The sequence below is a fragment of the Mobula birostris genome, chromosome 11, assembly GCF_030028105.1.
Source record: "Mobula birostris isolate sMobBir1 chromosome 11, sMobBir1.hap1, whole genome shotgun sequence".
NCBI lineage: Eukaryota > Metazoa > Chordata > Chondrichthyes > Myliobatiformes > Myliobatidae > Mobula > Mobula birostris.
In genome coordinates this window covers 82133368-82156713 of record NC_092380.1, presented here as the reverse complement: position 1 = coordinate 82156713, position 23346 = coordinate 82133368, and the positions used below count along the sequence as shown (strand labels likewise).

At 38.7% G+C, this 23346-nt stretch overlaps 1 protein-coding gene across 3 annotated transcripts in view; it reads right to left on the bottom strand.

Annotated features, from left to right (window-relative positions):
* Nucleotides 1-23346, bottom strand: part of caprin1b (cell cycle associated protein 1b) — a 102459-nt gene that overhangs the window by 7457 nt on the left and 71656 nt on the right. For 2 of the 3 annotated variants that reach the window (XM_072272654.1, XM_072272653.1), the window contains exons 12-17: nt 23103-23213; nt 22148-22297; nt 13302-13455; nt 9442-9645; nt 7331-7437; nt 4182-4245 (exon numbers count right to left, since the gene is read on the bottom strand). In XM_072272654.1, coding sequence (XP_072128755.1) covers nt 4182-4245; nt 7331-7437; nt 9442-9645; nt 13302-13455; nt 22148-22297; nt 23103-23213 — 790 coding nt within the window. The remainder of the gene's footprint in view (nt 1-4181; nt 4246-7330; nt 7438-9441; nt 9646-13301; nt 13456-22147; nt 22298-23102; nt 23214-23346) is intronic. The other variant, XM_072272655.1, reaches the window with a different exon arrangement.

Here is a 23346-nt window from a genome sequence, read left to right as displayed (position 1 = left end):
ACTAATTTCTAAGTGACTGAATGACGGGAAAAATCACTAGTTTCCAGTTCAAAATTTCAAAACATCTAAATCTTTGATTCAAATGAACAATGAAACTGGTCTTTGCAGTGCTTTTCAGTAGTATGTTAATGCTAGTTTGTTACACCGCTACAGTGCAACATTAGCTCATGTTTCACACTGAAAGCAATACTACATATTAACTGTATTAATAAGATGAGGAGTTCACAATATGATGAAAGCTCTAAAAAATGAATACATACGCCACACTTTAGGCAGTATAAAAGCAGCTTCAGCATATTAAATTTCTTCATAATTCAGAACTACTTAAAGATTAGCTTTGTCAAATGTATGTTGAAACATCAAAGCAGTGAAACGTGGTGCTTGTGTCAATGGCCAACAGTCCAAGGATGTGCTGGAGTCAGCCCGCAAGTATCGCCATACTTCTGCTGCCAACTTAGCACGCCCACACTTACTAATTCTAACCTGCACGTCTTTGGAATATGGGAGAAAACCTGAGCATTCTGAGGAAATCTACATGACCATGACAAGAATGTACAAACTCCTTACAAAGGCAGGAATTGAACCACAATCACTGACCGCTAGCACGGTAAAGCACTGCGCTAAGCGCTACACAACTGTGCTGCTCATAATCCTTAATCACAGATGTTGCCTGCCTTGTTGAGTTTTTCCAGCAAGTTGGTTTTCGTTTTATAAATTCTAAGATACAGTCTCAGATTGCAGGACAAGAAATTCACTGTGGGGTGAACCTGCAGTTTTGCTAAAAAATAGGTAGTAATCAGCCATGATTGTACCGAAATGGCAAAGCAGGTTCAATGGGCAGAATGGTCTACTGCTCATTACCTTTACTTTCAATCCACAGGCACATCACATTCATGCAAAAAAAACCTTCATGAATTACAAAATTTGTTCAATGTTGTTCTGAGAGCAATCCTTTGAATGCAAATAATATACACAAATATATGTAACTGAGTCATTCAAACTTCAATAAGTACATGGCAGCAACAGGGGAACTGTGTATATACCTTTAAAACTGTCAGGACACTTTGGGACCATGGTTAATAAAAGCACAAGGGTACCTTTTCTTTACAAATGAAGGCTTGGAATACAAAAGCAAGGCGTTGAGTCTTCATAATACTGATTAGGTCACAATATAATTGTTGCATCTAAATCTGATCATGACACATTTCAAAAGACAGGAATACCATAAAGGATGTGCAAATTTATTAGAACAGTGCAAGGGATATCAAAAATCAAGGAAGAATTTCAAAACCAGGGTTAAACTGAAGCAGCTACGGTTGTACTTTTCAGAACTGAGAACGTTGAGAGGAGATTTAAAAGAAATATGCAAGATCAAGACAGGTTTTCAGAGGATGAAGAGAGAGCCTGCACCCTTCAGTAGGCTGCTCAAAAAATAGAGAGGAAATCATTTTTTAAAAAGATGCATAGATATAGGGGCTATGCAAAGAACAACTTTGTTTTATGCAGCAAATCAAGGTCTTCACAGGGGATTCAAGGGAAAATTATGACAGTCAATTGAGGAGCAGCAGAAAAGAGGGAATGACTAGATTCCACCATAGGTAGCTGGAATGGTTTTAGTGATTCATGTGACCTCTTGTTTCATGGCTCTATGAATAAGGACTCAGAGGCACGGCTTATATTATTAAAACAGAGCAAATATTTAATATGGCTGGAAGTACTCAAGGGTGGGGTGCAAAAGTTACTAGTCTTTCTTCATAATAAAAACAAATATATACATTGGAGTACTACATTTTGAAATTTCTGAATTAGTAACATTCTAGAGAGGTGCACAGTTACTTGAACATACAGGGATGTAGGATTCCAACAGCAAGGTTAGACTGAAGAAGCTAAGGTTTACTCCGTAGAATACACACACACATATGTACAAAGGCACAAGAAAAGATGGTTCTACTGAACTTTACAGTTAAACCCCAAACAAGCTGAGGAGGGCAGGCAGTCATTTCAGTTTAGTATGAATTTGGACCCCTGAAATGTTATTTTTAAAAAACTTATGAAACTTCAAGAACTGATCCATTTAATTAGATTTGTCCAATTTCTCATTCAGCTAGCAATAAATCTTATTTGCAGCAATTCTATACCTACTTAGCAACTAAGATAGGTTTATACCCATTTCTATAAATATACACTCCAACAACCCAGCAAATATTAAACATTTTAAGATAACATTTGAGCAAAGGAGTATACAGAGAGCATGAGCCAGAACAATGATATGTATATAAACAACTGCCATCAATTTACACCATTATTTCCAGATAAAGCCATCAGGACAGAATAAGCAGAAGTCAAAATGCCAAAATGCTAGCACATAAAGCAAAATGCAGTATCATAAGAAAATTAGCTGCATTTCTAACAGATGTAATTCATAAATCAAAAAATATGGCTCATGAATTTGATTCCTAGTCTGCATTCAAATATTTAAAAAGCCTACACTGATAAGAACCTAATGAATGTCAAAGTCTAAAAACAATTATTTTTATGCAGCTGTTTGCTATCTTAACTTCATAAAGCACCAATATGCATCACACTTAAAAACTGATCAACATAATTATAAGTGATTTTAAAATCAAGATTAAACTCTGGCCTTCATGCACAATGTTGATATAAGTCCTATTACAAGTGTGGAAGTTCAAATTAAAATGTTGCAACATGCAATAACGACTGGATTAAAATAGTTTTAAAACTGATCATTCTCCAAAGATGATGATAATTGCATCATAATGAATAAAGCCTCAATTTAGAATCATGGTGCTTTTGTGAACAGGTACTGTAGTTTCCAAAAGAGAGAGACAGTCATTTTATACCAGCAATTGTATTTGGGGAATGAGACAGGGACGAGAGAACTGGAAGAAGGAGAAATATTTTCTTGTTGATTGTTACAATGATTCAGGAAAAAAAACTGAAATTAAATTAAAAGGGATTCCATGTCTGAATCAAACTAAGTCAAATATTCTTAAGGTTTGTTGAAAGAAACAAAACTAAAGAAAATTCAACATGGAAATCAGATGACAAGAGTTAGTATCATTGAACAGAAAGAGCAATAACTACAAACACCTCCTTATAGATATCTTATTTTCAAACATTATAGCCATATGCTTACTGAACCACAATTTTGTGAGCCCACGTGTAAATTTGCAGCACATTTTTATACTCAAAGCTTTGAACAAAAAACATTTGGCCCAAAAAATTCAGTAAAATATGTTAATATTCTGTAATTAGTGAAAAAGACAAAAACTTAATTCCACAGAAGCTTCAATTCACAACAGATCAACAGCCCCCTTCACCAGTAAAAAAAAATTACCATGCAGTGTTAATAAGCTCAAATGATCTCTTGCATTCATACTGCAAGTTTAAAAATCTGCATTAATAAAATGAGCCTTACTGCTTGAAATGCAGCTAATTTCCCCAAAAGCCAGTGTGAGCAAATGGAAACAGACAGAGGAAAGGCAGACTCCACAGGAACAAACTGACAAAAAGAAATCAGCAACAAGCTGCAAGTGTGCAACACATCTTTATTGAAACTTTCTCTGATGCAGCAACATCAATTTACAAACTCACACTTCTCAGGAGCTCTAAAAGGCAGAGAAGAAAAAGAAATACAGCCTCAGTTTAAAAACCAGTGAATCAAACATCCGCAAATGAACGTTATCAAAATACTCCCAGAAAGGGACAAATGGTGGCAGCATAAAGATGGTAGTAAGAAATTTTTTTTTTTTTTTTTTACAAAAAAATAAATTAAGGAATTTTCAAGTGTTCAGGAACAAAACTGACATACCATTTGCTCTTTTATCACAGACGTCACTCTCGCTCTTTCGCGTTCTATGTAGATGCAAACTACCAGAAACAGTTTCTGCTCAATTGAACGTGGTTATTTATAAAGCAGGGTTATTTTTGTTCGAAGCTGACAAAGTGAAAACAAAGATTAAAGCTCCAAAGCTTCAACAAAAATGTTCTGAATGGGATATCTGAATCAAGTTTGTGTGGCCTACTTTTAAGAATAAATTTGTAATTCGACAACTCCCTCTAGAATGGAGCAGCACTGGGGCTGTGAAAGACAAAATTAAGCACTGCCAATATTTCACTTTCTCCAGTCCTTCATTAGGAGCGCATCACTTGAGCATTACCTCGAGGAGTGCCCCGAGGTCCACCAGGTCCAGAGCCACGCTTGAAGTTTTGCTGATATCCATCCTACAAAACAACAAAGATTTGATAAGTTTGTTTCCTGATCAGAAAGAAAATTATAAGACATGTGAATTATGGTGTCTCAGAGCAAAGCAAAATTAATATCTTAACGCATACTATTGAAAACTATTGGTCCTGTACTTTTAGGACTGAAAACAAATCTTTCAAGTCCCCAGTGAAATCTAGGAGATTTACAACTGAGGAAATTTGAACAAAATGAATCTATTCAATGGCCAGATCAACCTAAGAGCTATAATTTATACAAATACAATTCAATCTGTCCTAATGCTTACTTCTGTTAGACTACTCATGTCTTCACAGCAAGCTATTATTCCAAGGAGCAACATGGAGTAAGATTAATGCACTGTTTTTAAGTTGCTTTAAATTTCTGTAAGTAATTTAGAACATGGTTCTCAAATCTTTGAATATGTAGTATTTCTGGAAGGATGTAGTGAATTCCAATAGGTACTCCAATTTCAAGGTTACTAAACACAGGAAGAATTTCACTTACGTTACTCTAAAAATTAGTTTGTTGTTTCAATTAAGATCACTAATTTTGATATTCTTTTGAAAATAAATCTATTTCATCAAACTCTTTTCATCCTAACAAAGCACAGAAAGGAGCAAAAAATCCATGCAGAAACTATAAGCCAATCCTTCAATTACACAATTATTTTGTGCTCAAAAAATTTTCTTGGCTTAATTAGCATTCACAATGAATGAGATCAAAGAACAGGTAATTGGGATCCAGAATGTAGTTTACAGTGGCATACAAAAGTTTCGGCACCCCGGTCAAAATTTCTGTTACTGTGAAATAGTTAAGTGAGTAAAAGATGAACTGATCTCCAAAAGTCATAAGGTTAAAGATGAAACATTCTTTTCAACATTTTAAGCAAGATTAGTGTATTATTTTTGTTTTGTACAATTTTAGAGTGAAAAAAAAAGGAAAGGAGCACCATGCAAAAGTTTGGGTACCCCAAGAGATTTGAGCTCTCAAGATAACTTTTCCTGAGGTCTCAGACCTTAATTAGCTTGTTAGGGCTATGGCTTGTTCACAGTCATTGTTAGGAAAGGCCAGGTGATGCAAATTTCAAAGCTTTATAAATACTCTAACTCCTCAAACCTTGTCCCAACAATCAACAGCCATGGACTCCTCTAAGCAGCTGCCTAGCACTCTGAAAATTAAAATAAATGATGCTCACAAAGCAGGAGAAGGCTATAAGAAGATACCAAAGCATTTTCAGGTAGCCGTTTCCTCAGTTCGTAATGTAATTAAGAAATGGCAGTTAAAAGGAATGGTGGAGGTCAAGTTGAGATCTGGAAGACCTAGAAAACTTTCCCAGAGATCTGCTCGTAGGATTGCTAGAAAGGCAAATCAAAACCCCCGTTTGACTGCATAAGACCTTCAGGAAGATTTAGCAGACTCTGGAGTGGTGGTGCACTGTTCTACTGTGTAGCAACACCTGCACAAATATGACCTTCATGGAAGAGTCATCAGAAGAAAACCTTTCCTGCTTCACCACAAAATTCAGCGTCAGAAGTTTGCAAAGGAAGATCCAAACAAGCCTGATGTATTTTGGAAACAAGTCCTGTGGATTGATGAGGTTAAAATATAACTTTTGGGCCATAATGAGCAAAGGTATGTTTGGAGAAAAAAGGGTGCAGAATTTTATGAAAAGAACACCACTCCAACTGTTAAGCACAGGGGTGGATCGGTCATGCTTTGGGTTTGTGCTGCAGCCAGTGGCACGGGGAACATTTCACTGGTAGAGAGAAGAATGAATTCAATTAACTACCAGCAAATTCTGGAAGCAAACATCACACAGTCTGTAAAAAAGCTGAAGGTGAAAAGAGGATGGCTTCTACAACAGGATAATGGTCCTAAACACACCTCAAAATCCACAATGGACTACCTCAAGAGGCGTAAACTGAAGGTTTTGCCATGGTCCTCACAGTCCCCTGATCTAAACGTCATCGAAAATCTGTGGATAGACCTCAAAAGAGCAGTGCGGCCCAAGAATCTCACAGAACTAGAAGCCTTTTGCAAGGAAGAATGGGCAAAAATCCCCCAAAGAATTGAAAGACTCTTATCTGGCTACAGAAAGCGTTCACAAGCTGTGATACTTGCCTAAGGGTGTGTTACTAAGTACTGACCATGCAGGGTGCCCAAACTTTTGCTTCAGGCCCTTTTCCTTTTTTGTTATTTTGGAACTGTAAAAGATGGTAATAAAAAAGTAATCTTGCTTAAAATATTGAAGAAATGTGTCATCTTTAACCTTATGCCTTTTGGAAATCAGGTCATCCTTTACTTGCTTAGCTATTCACAGTAACAGAAATTTTGACCAGAGGTGCATGCCACTATATAGCTTATTAAGTGACCAAAGATAATACACATCTTTTCCAACATCTAATTATGTTTAAAGGAGTTCTTATTTACCTAATGGATCTGGTTCTCTACTAAGATATCTTATTGAAAATACTCAAATTTGGTTATACATTACCGATTACAATTTAGATAGAATAAAGAAATAAAAAGAATTAGAACTCTTACTGATATCTTCAGAAGTGAATCCATGACAAATATAATCAAATAGCAACAAGTAAAAGGCTTCAGGTATCAGGTCCAATGAATTACAAATAAAAGTGGTTAGCGCTGCCATTGGTGGCTGAAATACATCTTAAAATGTTATATGTTGTTATAATTCAAGATATTTCTAGTTTGTCAGCCTAACAATTTTGCTATTTAACACCTAGATCTGGAAATGACCCCTGCAAAATATTCCAGTTCAAAATTCTTAATTCATTCATTTATTTACTTTTTCAATTATTTTCTAACTAGTGTACCTGAAGTCAACACATTTTCAAACTTACACTAATGCCTTAGTTTTGTGAAAACAACATATTTTGAAACTTTAACATGTCTGAAATCATGCTCAAATGAGCACACAAGTTAACTATGTACCATTTAATATTGTAACACTCTGTAAACTAGAGAACACAGAAAGCTACACTGTACATTTCTGATGTTCCCCAAACAAAACATCCAAGTTCTGGACTGTTGACAGCCAATTGACATCCGAAGAGTACTTACACGTTGGTATCCAGAATTGGAGTAGTCACGAGGGGCAGTAAACGGAGACTGTCCGTAATTACTACTTGGAGTGTTTGAAAATGGAGGGCGATAGCTTTCATATCCACCTGAAACAAAAATATTTGGTCAAAGACCAAATACTATCTAAGCTTTTCCAACGCACATTGTATAGTTTCAAAATTAGCACAAATGCAGATGGTAAAAAAAAGACTTTAAACACTTGAAGTCTATTGGACAGAAGCCTTCAGGAAATACTTCCAACTCTCATTAACTTTTTACCTATGGGCACTAGAAGGCGCCACTCAAAGATCAAGTTACATTTAAGTGAAATATCTTGGTGACACTTGTCCAGGTGGACATTCTACATACATGAGAGAATCCAAATCTTCACAAGATGTGTCATACAATTTCTACTCTTCCTGCTTCACTTCAATCCCTTCCATTTAGCCAACTACAACAGATTAGTGAACTCAATGCCATCATTTATACTAAATTTTCTCTCAAAACATGGAAGTTGTTGGCAAGATCACTCAATGCATAACACAAGTATCACCTCTAGGCAATTTAATGATACAATCTCAATCATTAAACTGTCTGGAGATAATGCTTGTGGGTCATTTCTTACTGAACTACCAGAGTGCAAGTGGTGAAAGTCTCAGCATGTGGCCAAGCAAATCAATGGGTTGTTCTATTTCAGAAGCAAACACTCTCCCACAGAACTCAAATCAGATTGCTCAGACTAGGTAAATATAAAAATTTAATTTACATTAGTGAGCCACATTTTGCCAAAATAACCCAGATGTTCACCGTTAAGACACAAAAAGCTATTGATCAAATACTAGAAAATGGGATTAGTATAGATGGGAACTCAATGGTTGACATGAACACAATGAGCTAAAGATCGCATTTCTGCTCTATATGACTACCTCGGGATCTTTTAAACTCATTTCTTCATAAACCCATCACCCTACTGGGGCATAAATCGCTGACAGTAGTTCAGGGTCCTCTGTCCTGGCCCGAAGGTTGATCAGTCCTCTGATCTTGTACACCTGATAGAGGTGGATAATCGGAGGCTTTTTCCCAGTGCTGAAATGGCTAGCACGAGAGGGCATAGTTTTAAGGTGCTCGGAAGTAGGTACAGAGGAGATGTCATGGGCAAGCTTCTTTTTTTAAAATACACAGAGAGTGATGAGTGCATGGAATGGGCTGCCAGCAGATAAGGCAGAAATAATGGGGTATTTTAAGAGACTCCTAGATGGATACATGGAGCTTACAAAAACAGAGGGCAATGAGTAAGCCTAGGTAGTTCTAAAGTAAGGACATGCTCGACACAGCTTTGTGGGCCAAAGGCGCTGTATTGTGTTATAGATTTTCTATGTTCCAATGATTCCATTCACCACACAATTTCACTGTCTTCTAGGTGAAGATCCTTCCTCTCCCAGGAACAGTGTTTCCCAGAAACACTGTTAGTGCTTCTTTAGCCCACTTCTTTATATATTAATTTACTGTGTTACTAACCCTACTAACGTAAATTTAAAACAAGGTCTCAAAAAAGTGACCAAGTCCAAGATATCGCAGCTCCACGTGTCAAGAATTTGCACCAGGTTCCAGTATCTGTATGTTTTGCTCACATACTGTTTAACATCAAAGTTAAATTTGTGATTCATGAGTTATCTGTAATCTTTCAATGTACTGGAAGTTGCTGTCAAATAGGTGAGACAGATGTTATTTAAATGTTGTTTATTGACAATAAATCCCTGGCCCAGTATGTGGTCTCATTCCTGGCAAGTTTTGAGAATTACAAAAAAAATTTACTTTTCTGACCACCTTTCCCTCTCTTGCTTGCACTCTTTCTTTTCCATGCACCTGATTTAAAAAACTTCCACATTCCTCACTGCTTTTTTAGCCAGTTCTTAGATTTCACTAGTCAAGGGGACAACCTGTCATTTGCACCCTTCAATCAGTAACAACTGCAACTTGAAGGGCACAAAAGATTAAAATAGATGTTCTAAGAACAGTAGATTTAAAAATTGTAGTATACTTACACATAATTGTTCTAGTCTTTACAAGTTAGACGCAATATGCCTATAAGACCACAAGTTAAATCCTACCTCTAAACCCATTAGCAGGTCCGCGATAGCCATTCATCCCACCGCGTGCATTGCGTGGCCCACCACGTGACACACCTCTGCTGTTGTAGAAGGCCTGCCCTGTGCGTGTAAAGCTTGAATTCTGTTGAGGCTGTTGGGACAGCTGTTGATGTGGTGCTCCAGCAGGGTGTGTTTGATCTTGAGTTGCATGGTAAGGACTAACCACTATGCAAAATGAAAAATAAAGCATCTAATCAGTTTAGGTCAAATCATAACCACATTATCTTAAAACAAATCAAATGAACAATGGTGCAATCCTGACTGATTTCATTTACCCTGCATATAAATGAAAAGCTGTTCACAATGAAAATGTTTTACATTTTTAGTTGGCATCTTTTAATTAATTCATTTAGTAGAAAATCCCAAACAAAAGCTATTTACTTTATTGCAACTGGACTAAAGTTTGTTCAGCTCCAAGAAAGAAATCTCTCAAGCAAAGCCTGTAGAAACCCATTACTCCTACCACTGAAAAATCCACCAATGGTAGACAAATTGAAAATTCAAAAATTGAGAGAAGATATAGATGACAAAAACCTACTTTTGCTGCATTCCAGTTATTTTATAAATGCCAACAGCTATTATAACATTAATACAAAAAAACTGATGACATCTACTTCCCCTGACAAGAGTGTGGATTTAAAATCTTGCTGCAAAACTCCAACTCCCCAAGTTTCATTCAACTTCTTCAGTCTGGTTAAATTATACATCTAGCTGTGATAAGGCATTGTAACATTCATTAATGATACTTTTCGGAACACAAGTATCTTGCAACCATCATCAATGTTAACTGTTGACAAGTTGAGTGGATTTAATGAAGTTCAGAAACCCAAAAATGTAACTCCAATTTTCCTTTACAGATGATGCGTGACCAAATTTGTTTTCTTTCTTGATTTCTATCAAACTACTTAACTTCGTGTTAATATGGGATACCATAATTATTGGTTTCATTTGAAAAACATTTTATTGCAATGTTATTTTTACCTTAGCACAAAACTGATTTACAGAACCATAATGCTAGATAAGGTCACACATCACTTTTGTGAAATTGGTAGTTTAGAATTCATCAGATGCTCCATGTAATGCTTCATGCCAGTTTGGAACCTGACTGCAACCTACCTCTGACACAAACATTGTTCAGCCACTTGTATTTCCAGTACATGGATAGCCATAATACCTTAACTCCCCAGGAGCATATACCCACGGACAGTTAACAAAAAGAAAAGCAATCTTTAACATACAGCAGGATGGGTAAAAAGACTATTGATAAACAGGCCAAATTATAGCAAACATTAACAGCTTGAAACTCACCAGTTGGATATACTGAAATTTGAGTACAACTGTTTAAGACAAAAACAGTCAAAATATCATAAAATGCAACTTTAAAGTACTAATATTTATGACCCCAGAGGTTGGCGTGATTTTGTACATTGTCAACAACCAAAACAAAGGGATGCTTGCCTGCACCATGTGCATTCAGGGGAAAGCACAATGAGTAAGTGGCTGGTTGGCTGAGGGGTGGTTCAGGCAAGGGCAAGCTCTACCTGCACTGCACTTTCTCTGTAAATACTATTTTCTACATTGTTTTCTTTTTACTGTGATATAATTATGGATTACATGATCTGTCTAGATGGCATGCAAAAAAAGCAAATCTCAAAAAACATTATCAGAATAGTTGACTTTGCTCAAGATAAGTGTTTTAAAAATTAAAATGCTGAAATTTTCAGAGGTTTCTTTATAACTTCCCCGATTGTGTCAGCATTTTCTGGTTTGGTTGAGATTTCAGAATATTTCAAATTTGAAAAAGCCATCTTAAACTTATCCATTCGAAGTATTAACGAAGGTTGATCAAGATCTGTTTAGGAACGTTAGAGATAACTGCAAACATGTCAATCCCTGAAATATTTTAATGAAGTCATATTTCTCATTTTCACTGGATGTTTAAAACTCATTGACCAAGTTTCATAGTGGATGAGCAGCAGTAACATTCAGTAAGCCACCAATGAACCTGACATTTCCCTCAAATATACTAGTGATCTTCCCCGACCATATCTCACAAATAAACCTACTGTACCCGTTCCTTGCCCCTATGCCTCAAAAATTCAAAAACAAGGGACTTGATCTTTTTGAGGCTCTGGTCATAGTTGCTTGGCTACCATTAGAACTTACTGATGTTGCTGTAAATTAATCCTCATTCTTCTCTTTCCAACACCTCTTGCATCTCCTACATCCTTATACTGTGACAACATCTATAGAATCTCCTGGATAAACCTGGCCTCATTCTATCAGAGATGTTCCCTTTATCATTCTACCCTATCCACTAGCAACCTATAACTAAAGTTTTCTTTTTCCCGGTTCTGCTGGCATTCTCAATTTAAAATGTTAATTCAGTTTCTCCTAAAACAAATGTTGGCTGATCTGCTTAAAATTTCTGAGATTTGCTGTTTTAATTTCAGATTTTCAGCACTTGCTCTTTCTTTGACTCTCACTACAGTCTGAAACTGAAATACACAAAAGAGTAATATCCATTGATATCAAGGAACCATTTGAAGTGGTTCATTGTAACAAGATAGAAATCAATTGGAATGAAGGGGGAATTTCTTCTCCAAAATAGTTATGCATTCCACAGAGATGGCTCCAGCTGTTGGATATCAAAATGAGGAATATGATGGAGTATTCTCCACTTGCTTGGATGATCTTAGTTCCAATAAACCATCACAAAATGGGACTTCAAATATTCACCCTGCCTGTTGCTGGTATACCCTAGCTGCAATGTGTGCTATTTCTAAAAGAGACTGCAAAATTTACTAACTCCAACACTGCCCAACACATGATCTTTACCTCATGAAGAACAAAATGAGCAACAGCATTGATAGCATCATCTGTTACTTTAACTCTAAGCTATACATTTCCCTGACTTGGAAATATATCTTTTGTTCATTTTAATGGACATGACTAAGACAAGAGAAAGCTCTATTTCCTATCCATTCCTAATATTGACAATTATTCACTAAAATTGTACAAATACTAGAGTATCCTACCTAACAGTATTTTATATATCACGTCAACTATAGTCATTCAAGGTGGTTGCACATTACCTTCAAGGGTTATTATATCAGTTTCCTCTCTACAACAAAGTCAAATAAATAAAAAATAGCATGCAACCTTCATCAAAAAACACGACAGATTTGAGCACGAATGTATGCAACATCAGAACTTCCAACAAGTGCAGTGTTCATGAACTTAAAGGTGAGGCTAGACAAAAATAACCCTGATTCATTCAATTTCTAGCACTAGCATTTAGTGTCAAAGTTTAAATCTATGACAACAAAAAAAAAAGCTGCTCTTTCCAAGATGTCATAATTTGGACACTGCTGTAGTTTCCATAGGGAATAGCCAGAAACAGCAACAATGCATTTGCAAATCAAAATACTAATTCAGCAAATTATAAAAGATGAAAGTGAATACTTAGTTGATTTTTTTTTAAGCATATAAAAGCATGGCAAGGTCCCATGATATTTTTCCTAGCTTCAGGCCAGACCTCAAAAACATGTGTCATCTAGTAAACTAAAGTAGTACTAAAAATAGGACGCCCTGAAAATACCAGAATGGGAAACAAAGTCTAGAACTGGTGGCATTTGGATTTACATTTAATATACCCAAATGTCCACAATTTTATCCCCAAACCAAAAATAATCTCAACTTGCGTTTTTGACAGAACTCTAAAATTAAAGCCACAAATCTATCTCTAGACAATTATTTTAGGACATTTGAAACAGAAAAATAACAAGTACACATTTCAGCTTTATGAAAGATCATCCTACCAGTTGCAAGTGTTTCCTGCTGCAATTCAGACTGCTCCACCTGATGCTGAGGCTGGCTACTGAAACCTTGACTGTAGCTGGCCTGATAGGGACTCTGCTGTTTGAGTGTGTCAGGGTCACTAGCAGGAGGCACTGGTGCATTCATATTAAACACCTTTTTAAAAAGAGTAGAAAACAAAATAATTTAAGGACATACTCTACTGTAACTTGGGAACATCTGTGCGAAACAAAGAACAGTAGCCTAAATTCTGGGATTAAAATATCAAGGGTATTACAAAGACAGTAAACAAATTACTTGAACAGATTCGACTTCCAAAGAATACAAGATGTATATAATCAACATCATACTAGGTGATTATCTATAGTTAATCATTCATTTTTTCCTAAACAAATCCAGAAAACCTGATGGAAGCAAATTAATGAAAGCATGTGAAAAGATTCAGTTCAGGACAGCTCAATACATTGAAAGTTCAAGGAATTTGCTGATGCTTTAACATTTTCTAGAAAGACATACATTTATGTAGTACATGTCCATGCCAGAACTTCCAAAGCACATTATACTTAAAGTACTAATGAAGTACATGAAATGCAAATTTGCACTTGACGAATTCCCACAAATGAAGTGAAAATGACCAATGCCTTGGACACTACAATTAACTCCTTGACTCTCAAGAATATGGAATGGTATATGCCCTAAATTCTTCTAGTAAATGAGACACAGCTTAAGACAGGTGAACATGTACATGAATTAGAAAAATGTAAATGTTTTTTGGTCAAACATTAGCAAATGGGACTCACTTGGATGGGCCATCTTGGTCGGCATGGACCAGATGAGCCAAAGGGCCTGTTTCTGCATTGTGTAGCACTATGATTCTGAATCACAAAGGTGGCTCCATTAACTAAACTTACCCAAATAAGTAATCAACTATTATGTGACTGTTCTATAGTCGCAAGTCCTAATCTTTCTGTGATAATGATTTATGCAGACTGGTGAAACGTGTTTTGAAACTATTCCAGAATCTCTATGACATTCAAAGTTCAATTTGTTCAAAGTTGATACCCATAATTCCAACATGGGTTAGTGAGATTTAAGAAATAGCACACCTTTGAGACCACAGACTCGTTATTATACAAATGGCAAAACTGAATTAAGGATTTAAAATCAATCTTTGCATCATGCTTTGAAGCATTAAACAAACCGCTACAAAACAAAGCCACAACAAAAGACATTAAGGACCAAACTACAAACTTCCAATTAAAAGTAGAAAAGTACACATCAAGATTTTTGATCCCATTTATTTTTGTTTTAACTTGCGTTTCATTTGATATCCTGCTGGACTTCATTTTATCCTTTATCAGTCATTAGTATGTGCCAGTTAGTACAGATTGGCAACAACATCTCTATATTCAACATCAGCATGGGTGCACCATAGGGCCATGCCATTAGCCCTCCCTCTCCCCTGCTCTACTCATTATATTTAGCTGCACAGCGATAAGTATAAAGCTTCAATGCTGTACATCACTCCAATACTACTGTCTTCGGTCACACCAAAGGTGGTGACAAATTGATACATAGGAGCGACAATGAAAATCTGCCTGACTGTTGCCACAACAACCACATCCCACTCAATGTTACTAAAACTAAAGAGCCGATTATCAACAAAACGAGGAAGAACCTGAAGGCCCATGAGCCTGTCCTCAATAGGAGAACGGAGGTGGAGAGGATCAGTATCTTTAAATCCTTTGCGCCAACACATCAGAGGATCTGCCCTGGGACAAGCACTTAAGTGCTATCACAAAAAAGAGACGACATCTTGTATTTGTGCAGATTCCGATCCCCGAATACAGATAACTGACAGCATGCCCCCAATTAATTTCAAAACCTTAAGTAATTCGCAATGCCAATGCACTCACTGACTGTGCAATTTTATAGAACAGTACAGGCCCTTCAGCCCACAATGTTGTGCCGACCCTTAAACCCTGCCTCCCATATAAGCCCCCACCTTAAATTCCTCCATATACCTGTCTAGTAGTCTCTTAAACTTCACTAGTGTATCTGCCTCCACCACTGACTCAGGCAGTGCATTCCACGCACCAACCACTGAGTAAAAAACTTTCCTCTAATATCCCCCTTGAACTTCCCACCCCTTAACTTAAAGCCATGTCCTCTTGTATTCAGCAGTGGTGCCCTGGGGAAGAAGCACTGGCTATCCACTCTATCTATTCTTCTTATTATCTTGTATAACTCTATCATGTCTCCTCTCATCCTCCTTCTCTCCAAAGAGTAAAGCCCTAGCTCCCTTAATCTCTGATCATAATGCATACTCTCTAAACCAGGCAGCATCCTGGTAAATCTCCTCTGTACCCTTTCCAATGTTTCCACATCCTTCCTATAGTGAGGCGACCAGAAATGGACACAGTACTCCAGAGTTTTATAGAGCTGCATCATTACCTCGCGACTCTTAAACTCTATCCCTCGACTTATGAAAGCTAACACCCCATAAGCTTTCTTAACTATCCTATCTACCTGTGAGGCAACTTTCAGGGATCTGTGGACATGTACCCTCAGATCCCTCTGCTCCTCCACACTACCAAGTATCCTGCCATTTACTGTGTACTCTGCCTTGGAGTTTGTCCTTCCAAAGTGTACCACCTCACACTTCTCCGGGTTGAACTCCATCTGCCACTTCTCAGCCCACTTGTGCATCCTATCAATGTCTCTCTGCAATCTTCGACAATCCTCTACACTATCCGCACCACCACCAACCTTCGTGTCATCTGCAGACTTGCCAACACACCCTTCTACCCCAACATCCAGGTCGTTAATAAAAATAACGAAAAGTAGAGGTCCCAGAACCGATCATTGTGGGACACCACTAGTCACAACCCTCCAATCTGAATGTACTCCCTCCACCACGACCCTCTGCCTTCTGCAGGCAAGCCAATTCTGAATCCACCTGGTCAAACTTCCCTGGATCCCATGCCTTCTGACTTTCTGAATAAGCCTACTAGTGGAACCTTGTCAAATGCCTTACTAAAATCCATGTAGATCACATCCACTGCACTACCCTCATTTATATGCCTGGTCAACTCCTCAAAGAACCGTATCAGGCTTGTTAAACATGATATGCCCTTCACAAAGCCATGCTGACTGTCCCTGATCAGACCATGATTCTCTAAATGCCCATAGATCCTATCTCTAAGACTCTTTTCCAACAACTTTCCCACCACAGACGCAAGGCTCACTGGTCTATAATTACCCAGACTAGCCCTACTACCTTTTTTGAACAAGGGGACACATTCACCTCCCTCCAATCCTCCGGTACCATTCCTGTGGACAATGAGGACATAAAGATCCTAGCCAGAGGCACAGCAATCTCTTCCCTCACCTCGTGGAGCAGCCTGGGGAATATTCTGTCAGGCCCGGGGAACTTATCCGTCCTAATGTATTTTAACAACTCCAATACCTCTTCTCCTTTAATATCAACATGGTCCAGAACATCAACCTCACTCATATTGTCCTCACTGTCATCAAGTTCCCTCTCATTGGTGAATACTGAAGAGATTCATTGGGGACCTCGCTCACTTCCATATTCTCCAGACACACCTTCCCACCTTTATCCCTAATTGGTCCTACCTTCACTCTGATCATCCTTTTGTTCTTCACATAATTGAAGAATGCCTTGGGGTTTTCCTTTACCCTACTCGCCAAGGTCTTCTCATGCCCCCTTCTTGCTCTCCTCAGCCCCTTAGGCTCCTTTCTTCCTTCCCTATATTCCTCAATAGACCCATCTGATCCTTGCTTTCTAAACCTCATTAATGCTGCCTTCCTCCACCTGACTATATTTCCACCTCACTTTTCACCCATGGTTCCTTCACCCTACCATTCTTTATCTTCCTCACCGGAACAAATTTATTCCTAACATCCTGCAAGAGATTGCTAAACATCGACCACATGTCCATAGTACATTTCCCTGCAAAAACATTATCCCATAAGATATACAGGAGCAGAATTAGGCCATTCAGCCCATCAAGTCCGCTCTGCCTTTTCTTCATGATTTATCCCAGATTCCACTCAAATCCATTATATCTGTCTTCTCTCCATAAACTGACCAACCAGCTCAACCAGATTTTCCCAACCCACCTGCATATTGAAATTCCCCATAGTTATGGGAACAGTCCCCTTATTACTTGTCTTTTCTATCTCCCATTGCAACATATATCCCATATCCTGGCTACTGTTTGGAGGAATGTATCTAACTCTCAAAAGGGTCTTTTTACCTTTGCAGTCTCTTAGCTCTACCCACAAGAATCCAAACCTTCCAATCCTATGTCGCCTCTTTCTGAGGATTTGATTTCAATTTTTACAAACAGAGCCACTGCACCCACTCTGCCTACCTGCTTGTTCTTTCAATACACTGTGTATTCTTGGATGTTCAGCTCCCAACTATGATCTTCTTTCAGCCAGGATTCAGTGATGCCCATACCTGCCAGTCTCTAATTGTGCTACAAGATCATCTACCTTATTCTGTGTATCTAGTGCATTCAACTATAACACCTTCAGTCCTGTATTGGTCACTCTTTTTGATTTTGCCCCCTGTTGACTGCAACTCATCCCACCGACTGCAATTCTGCCCCATCACCTGTCTGTTCTTCCTCACAGTCCCACTACACAATGCATCAACTTGTATATCAACTGCCCTATCCTCAGCCCCATCACTCCGGTCCTCTTCCACTTTCAGATTAGGGATTTTCCCCAGAGAGGGTGTGTGAAGAACAAGAGTGCAAAGGTTTAAGATCCGAGCCGATGGACTTAAAAGGGACATAAGAAATATTTTCTTCACACAGAGGGTGGTGCATATTTGGAATGCGCTGCAAGAAATAAGCAACATTTAAAAGAATCTACAGTGGATAAGTACATAGATTGAAGAGTTTTATGGGGCTATGGACCAAAAGTGGGCAGATGGCACCAGCTCACTGGGCAACACAGTCAGCATGGACATTGGGCCAAATGTATGACAACCTGACTCGAATAGGTCATCCTAAGGATCAATGTGGCTAATTCACACCTGCAAGTTCTAGCCTTATAGCCTCATAATTTGCCCTTCCCCAATTAAAAATTTTCCTGTCCCCTCTGATTCTATCCTTTTCCATGATAAAGCTAAGGGCCAGGGAGCAGTGGTCACTGTCCCCCAGATGCTCACCCACTGAGATCTGTGACCTGACCCGATTCATTACCTAATACTAGATCTAGTATGGCATTCCCCCTAGTTGGCCTGTCAACATACTGTGACAGGAATCCATCCTGGACACACTTAACAAACTCTGCCCCATCTAAATCATTGGAACTAATCAGGTGCCAATCAATACAACCCTGTTATTTTTGCACCTTTCCAAAATCTGCCTCCCAATCTGCTCCTCGGTATCTCTGCTGCTACCAGGGGGCCTATAGAATACTCCCAATAAAGTAACTGCTCCCTTCCTGTTCCTGACTTCCATCCATACTGACCCAAGAGAGGATCCTGCTACATTACCCACCCTTTCTGTAGCTGCAATAGTATCCCTGACCAGTAATGCCACCCCTCCTCCCCATCCCTCTTAAAGCACTGAAATCCAGGAATATTGAGAATCCATTCCTGCCCTGGTACCAGCCAAGTCTCTGTAATGGCCAGTACATCATAATTCCATGTATGTATCCAAGATTTCAGTTCATCACCTTTGTTCCTGATGCTTCTTGCACTGAAGTACACGCACTTTAGCCCTTCTACCTTACTACCTTTACACCCTTTATTCTGCTTCTCTTTCCTCAAAGCCTCTCTGTATGTTAGATCTGGCTTTACTCCATGCACTTCTTTCACTGCTCTATCACTCTGGGTCCCAGCCCCCTTGCAAATTAGTTTAAACCTTCCCGAACCACGCTAGCAAACCTACCTTCAAGGATATTGCTCCCCCTTGAGTTCAGGTGCAACCCATTCAATCTGTACAGGTCCCACCTTCCCCAGAAGAGATCCCAAAGATCCAAAAATCTAAAACCCTGCCCCCTGCACCAACTCCTCAGCCATGCATTTAACTGCCATCTCCTCCAATTCTTACCATCACTATCACGTAGCACTGGCAGCAATCCTGAGAACGCCACCCTTGAGGTCCTGTTCTTTGGCCTTCTGCCTGGTTCCCGAAACTCACACTTCAGGACCTCATCCCTCTTCCTGCCTATGTCGTTGGTACCAACATGTATCACGACTTCTGGTTGCTTTCCCTCTTGTAACAGGATGTTGTGCATCCAATCAGAGACATCCCGGACCCTGGCACCCAGGAGGCAACAAACAGTGCAGCATTCCAGTTGCCTAGCTTTCCAATATATCTATGTATGACATTTGAGTTATTTCAAACTGCTAATTTCCATTCCCTATCAATTCCACTGTTTCCTTCACTAACAGTCACTTATAATGATTCTTCCTCCACCAGCACCATCTCAGCGTCTCATAAGAAATAGGAGCAGGAGTAGGCCATCTGACTCATCGAACCTGCTCCGCCACTCAATGAGATCATGGCTGATCTGACCATGGACTCATCTCCACCTCACTGCCTTTTCTCCATAACCTTTAATTCCCCTATTATTCAAAAATCTATTCAACCTTGTCGTAAAATATATTTACTGAGGTAGCCTCCACTACTTCATTGGGCAGAGTATTCCACAGATTCACCACTCTCTAGGAAAAGCAGTTCCTCCTCATCTCTGTCCTAAATCTACTCCCCTGAATCTTGAGGCTATGTCCCCTAGTTCTAGCCTCACCTACCAGTGGAAACAACTTTCCTGCTTCTATCTTATCTATTCCTTTCATAATTTTATGTTTCAATAAAATTTCCTCTCACTCTTCTGAAGTCCCGTCAGTACAGCCCCAGGCAACTCACCTCCTTCCTCACAGTCTAACCCCCTCATCTCTGGAATCAACCTGGTGAATCTTCTCTGCACCGCCTCCAAAGCCAGTATATACTTCCTTAAGTAAGGAGACCAGAACTGCGTGCACTACTCCAGGTGCGGCATAACCCGCTCTTAAATACAATCCCTCGAGCAATGAAGGCCAACATTCCATTTGCCTTCTTGATAGCCTGCTGCACCTGATTCATGCACAAGCACTCCCAGGTCCCTCTGCACAGCAGCATGCTGCAATTTTTTAACCATTTAAATAATAATCTGCTTTCATTTTTCCTTCCAAAGTGGATGACCTCACATTTATCAACATCGTCCTCCATTTGCCAGATCATTGCACATTCACTTAACCTATCTATATCTCTCCATGGACTCTCTGCATCTTCTGCACAATTTGTTTTTCCACTCAATTTAGCATCATCAAACTTAGATACACTGCACTCAGTTCCCTCTTCCAGGTCATTAATGTCTATTGTGAACAGTTGAGGGCCCAACACTGACTCCTGCGGCACACTGCTCACCACTGACTGCCAACCAGAGTAACACCCATGTATCCCAACTGTCTGCTTTTTATTAGTTAACCAATCCTCTATCCATGCTAATACAACACCCCAACTCTATGCATCCCTATCTTATGGGCATCTTCTATGCAGCACTCTGCCGAATGCCTTCTGGAAATCCAAGCAAATAACTTCAATCTGTTCCCCTCTATTCACTGCACTCTGTATATCCTCCCAGAATTCCAGTAAGCTTATCAAATAGGACCTGCCTTTACTGAATTCATGCTGTGCCTGTCAGATGGATCCATTTCTTTCCAGGTGCCTCACTATTTCTTCTTTAATGATAGTTTCAAGCATTTTCTCAACTATAGATGTTAGTTAACTGGCCTATAGTTACCTTGCCTTTTGCCTACATTCTTTTTTTTTTTGAACAGTGGCGTGACATTCACTGTCTTCCGGTCCATTGGGACCTGCCCAGAGTTCAGAGAATTTTGGTAAATTATCACCAAAGCCTCTACTACAACTTCTGCCATTTCTTTCGGTATCACAAGTTTGCTTAGCACTACCTCTTTAGTGACAGCTATTGTACTGAGATGACAATTACAATGACAACTTGTACCATCTGCATCAAACCACTGCAAACTTAAACCTTTACTAACTGTTCATTTCATTTCTCTCTTCCTCTCTCATTCACATTGGACATTCCTGCACATCATTCTTTCTTATTTTCTCTTCCATTGCCCAAGTATACTTTCTGGGTTCAAAAATGAATTAAGTGCCCATGACTGGATCTGACCAAGGCACACGCTAAATAAAAAGCTGTACAAATTTGAGAGAAAAACCTACAATTTCCTCAAAACCATTTATTCTATCACAATAGAAAAACATTTAGACCTAGAGACAGGCCTGCCTTACTTCCTCTAATATCAATCCCATGAAGTAAATTCCACAATCCCCACACTTAGCCATAACTTCACTTTTAGATTCATTGTTTTATTTCTATTCTCTTCCTCCTTTACATTCATAACACTTGAACCCCTGGATTTGGCTAAAAATTAATTTTAATTCAGCAGAAATTTATTGTAACAAAGTAATATTAACTACAATGTATTTCCACTTTCATATTTTGATTACAAACGAGAAATTCTGCAGATGCTGGAAATCCAAATCAACACACAGAATCCTGGAGGAACTCAGCAGGTCAGGCAGCATTCACTGAAATGAACAAACAGTCCACATGTCGGACCAAGACCCTTCTTCAGGGCAGATTCTGTTTATGTAATATTCTGTCCGGATGGACAGTTTCAAAGTGAAAAAGGATGATAAGTAATGAAAACCATACCAATGTTCATAAATGATCTACTTTTGGTCAAAAGTTTCATATATTTATAAGTTGAATACAGAGCCAATCTTACCGTTTGCATTGATTGGAATGGAGCAGCATTCACATTTATGCCACTGCTGTGAAGAGGTTTAGTAGGAGGAGCCTTGAAAGCTTGTGACTGGGAAGCAACAGGAAGTGCTGTTGATACTGGAGTCTGTTCAGAAGTCAGTGACATAGTAGTCTAAGATGTACAGAAGTTGGAAGACCAAAGAAAGTTACCAAACCACTAATAACTGTTAGCAACTTCAAAACAGCATCTTCAACCTTACTGCAATGTGACATAAGTAACTGAGACAGTGTCATAGCCAATAAGAATTTTGCAGTGCTAATCAATCCTAGAATAGGACAGGTCCACAAAAGCCTGACTGTAAAATCCAATCATAATTTCTTAAGTTTTGAAAAGAATGCAGAAATAACTATTTACTGTTTTCTCTTTATTTGCATTATTCTAAATATGATGACTCAAATCTCTTGAGTAATTATGATTTTAAACCTGTTGGGCTGGCACAATATATCTAAGCTGAAAATTACTGACTGATAACAACAGGAATTCTGCAGATGCTGGAAATTCAAGCAACACACATCAAAGTTGCTGGTGAACGCAGCAGGCCAGGCAGCATCTCTAGGAAGAGGTGCAGTCGATGTTTCAGGCCGAGACCCTTCGAAGGGTCTCGGCCTGAAACGTCGACTGCACCTCTTCCTAGAGATGCTGCCAATTACTGACTGATACTTGGATTTAAAAAAGCCAACATTCAAAAGTCTAATATATACAATCATGAAAATTTACAAGGCCAATACAAAATAGAACCTCAGACTTGAGAACGCTGGAAATGTCAATATGCCCACTATGTGGTTAGTGCAAGATAGCCCCCAATGTTGCTCTATAACATATTTACTTAGAAAAGGTGAATAACTTTGGAAAATAGGTGAAAGTATAAGTGTACCTAGTTTACTGTACCAATCTTATGCACTCGCGTTGCAGTTACCTGAATAGATTCAATGGAATCTTTTTGGGTTCTTTGCTCTGTCATATGGGAAGGCTGGTACATAGGCTGAGATGGTGCATATGGTTCAGTTGTAGATGACACTAAAGGTACCTTAGTAATTAAAAGAAAACAAACAGGAGAAAAGCTTAAGCATTTATGGATTACACCACAAAGACTTGGAAAAACAAAGACCTAGCTGGACAGGGTTAAGTAAATGCAATTATCAATAGTTAAAATCCTCCTT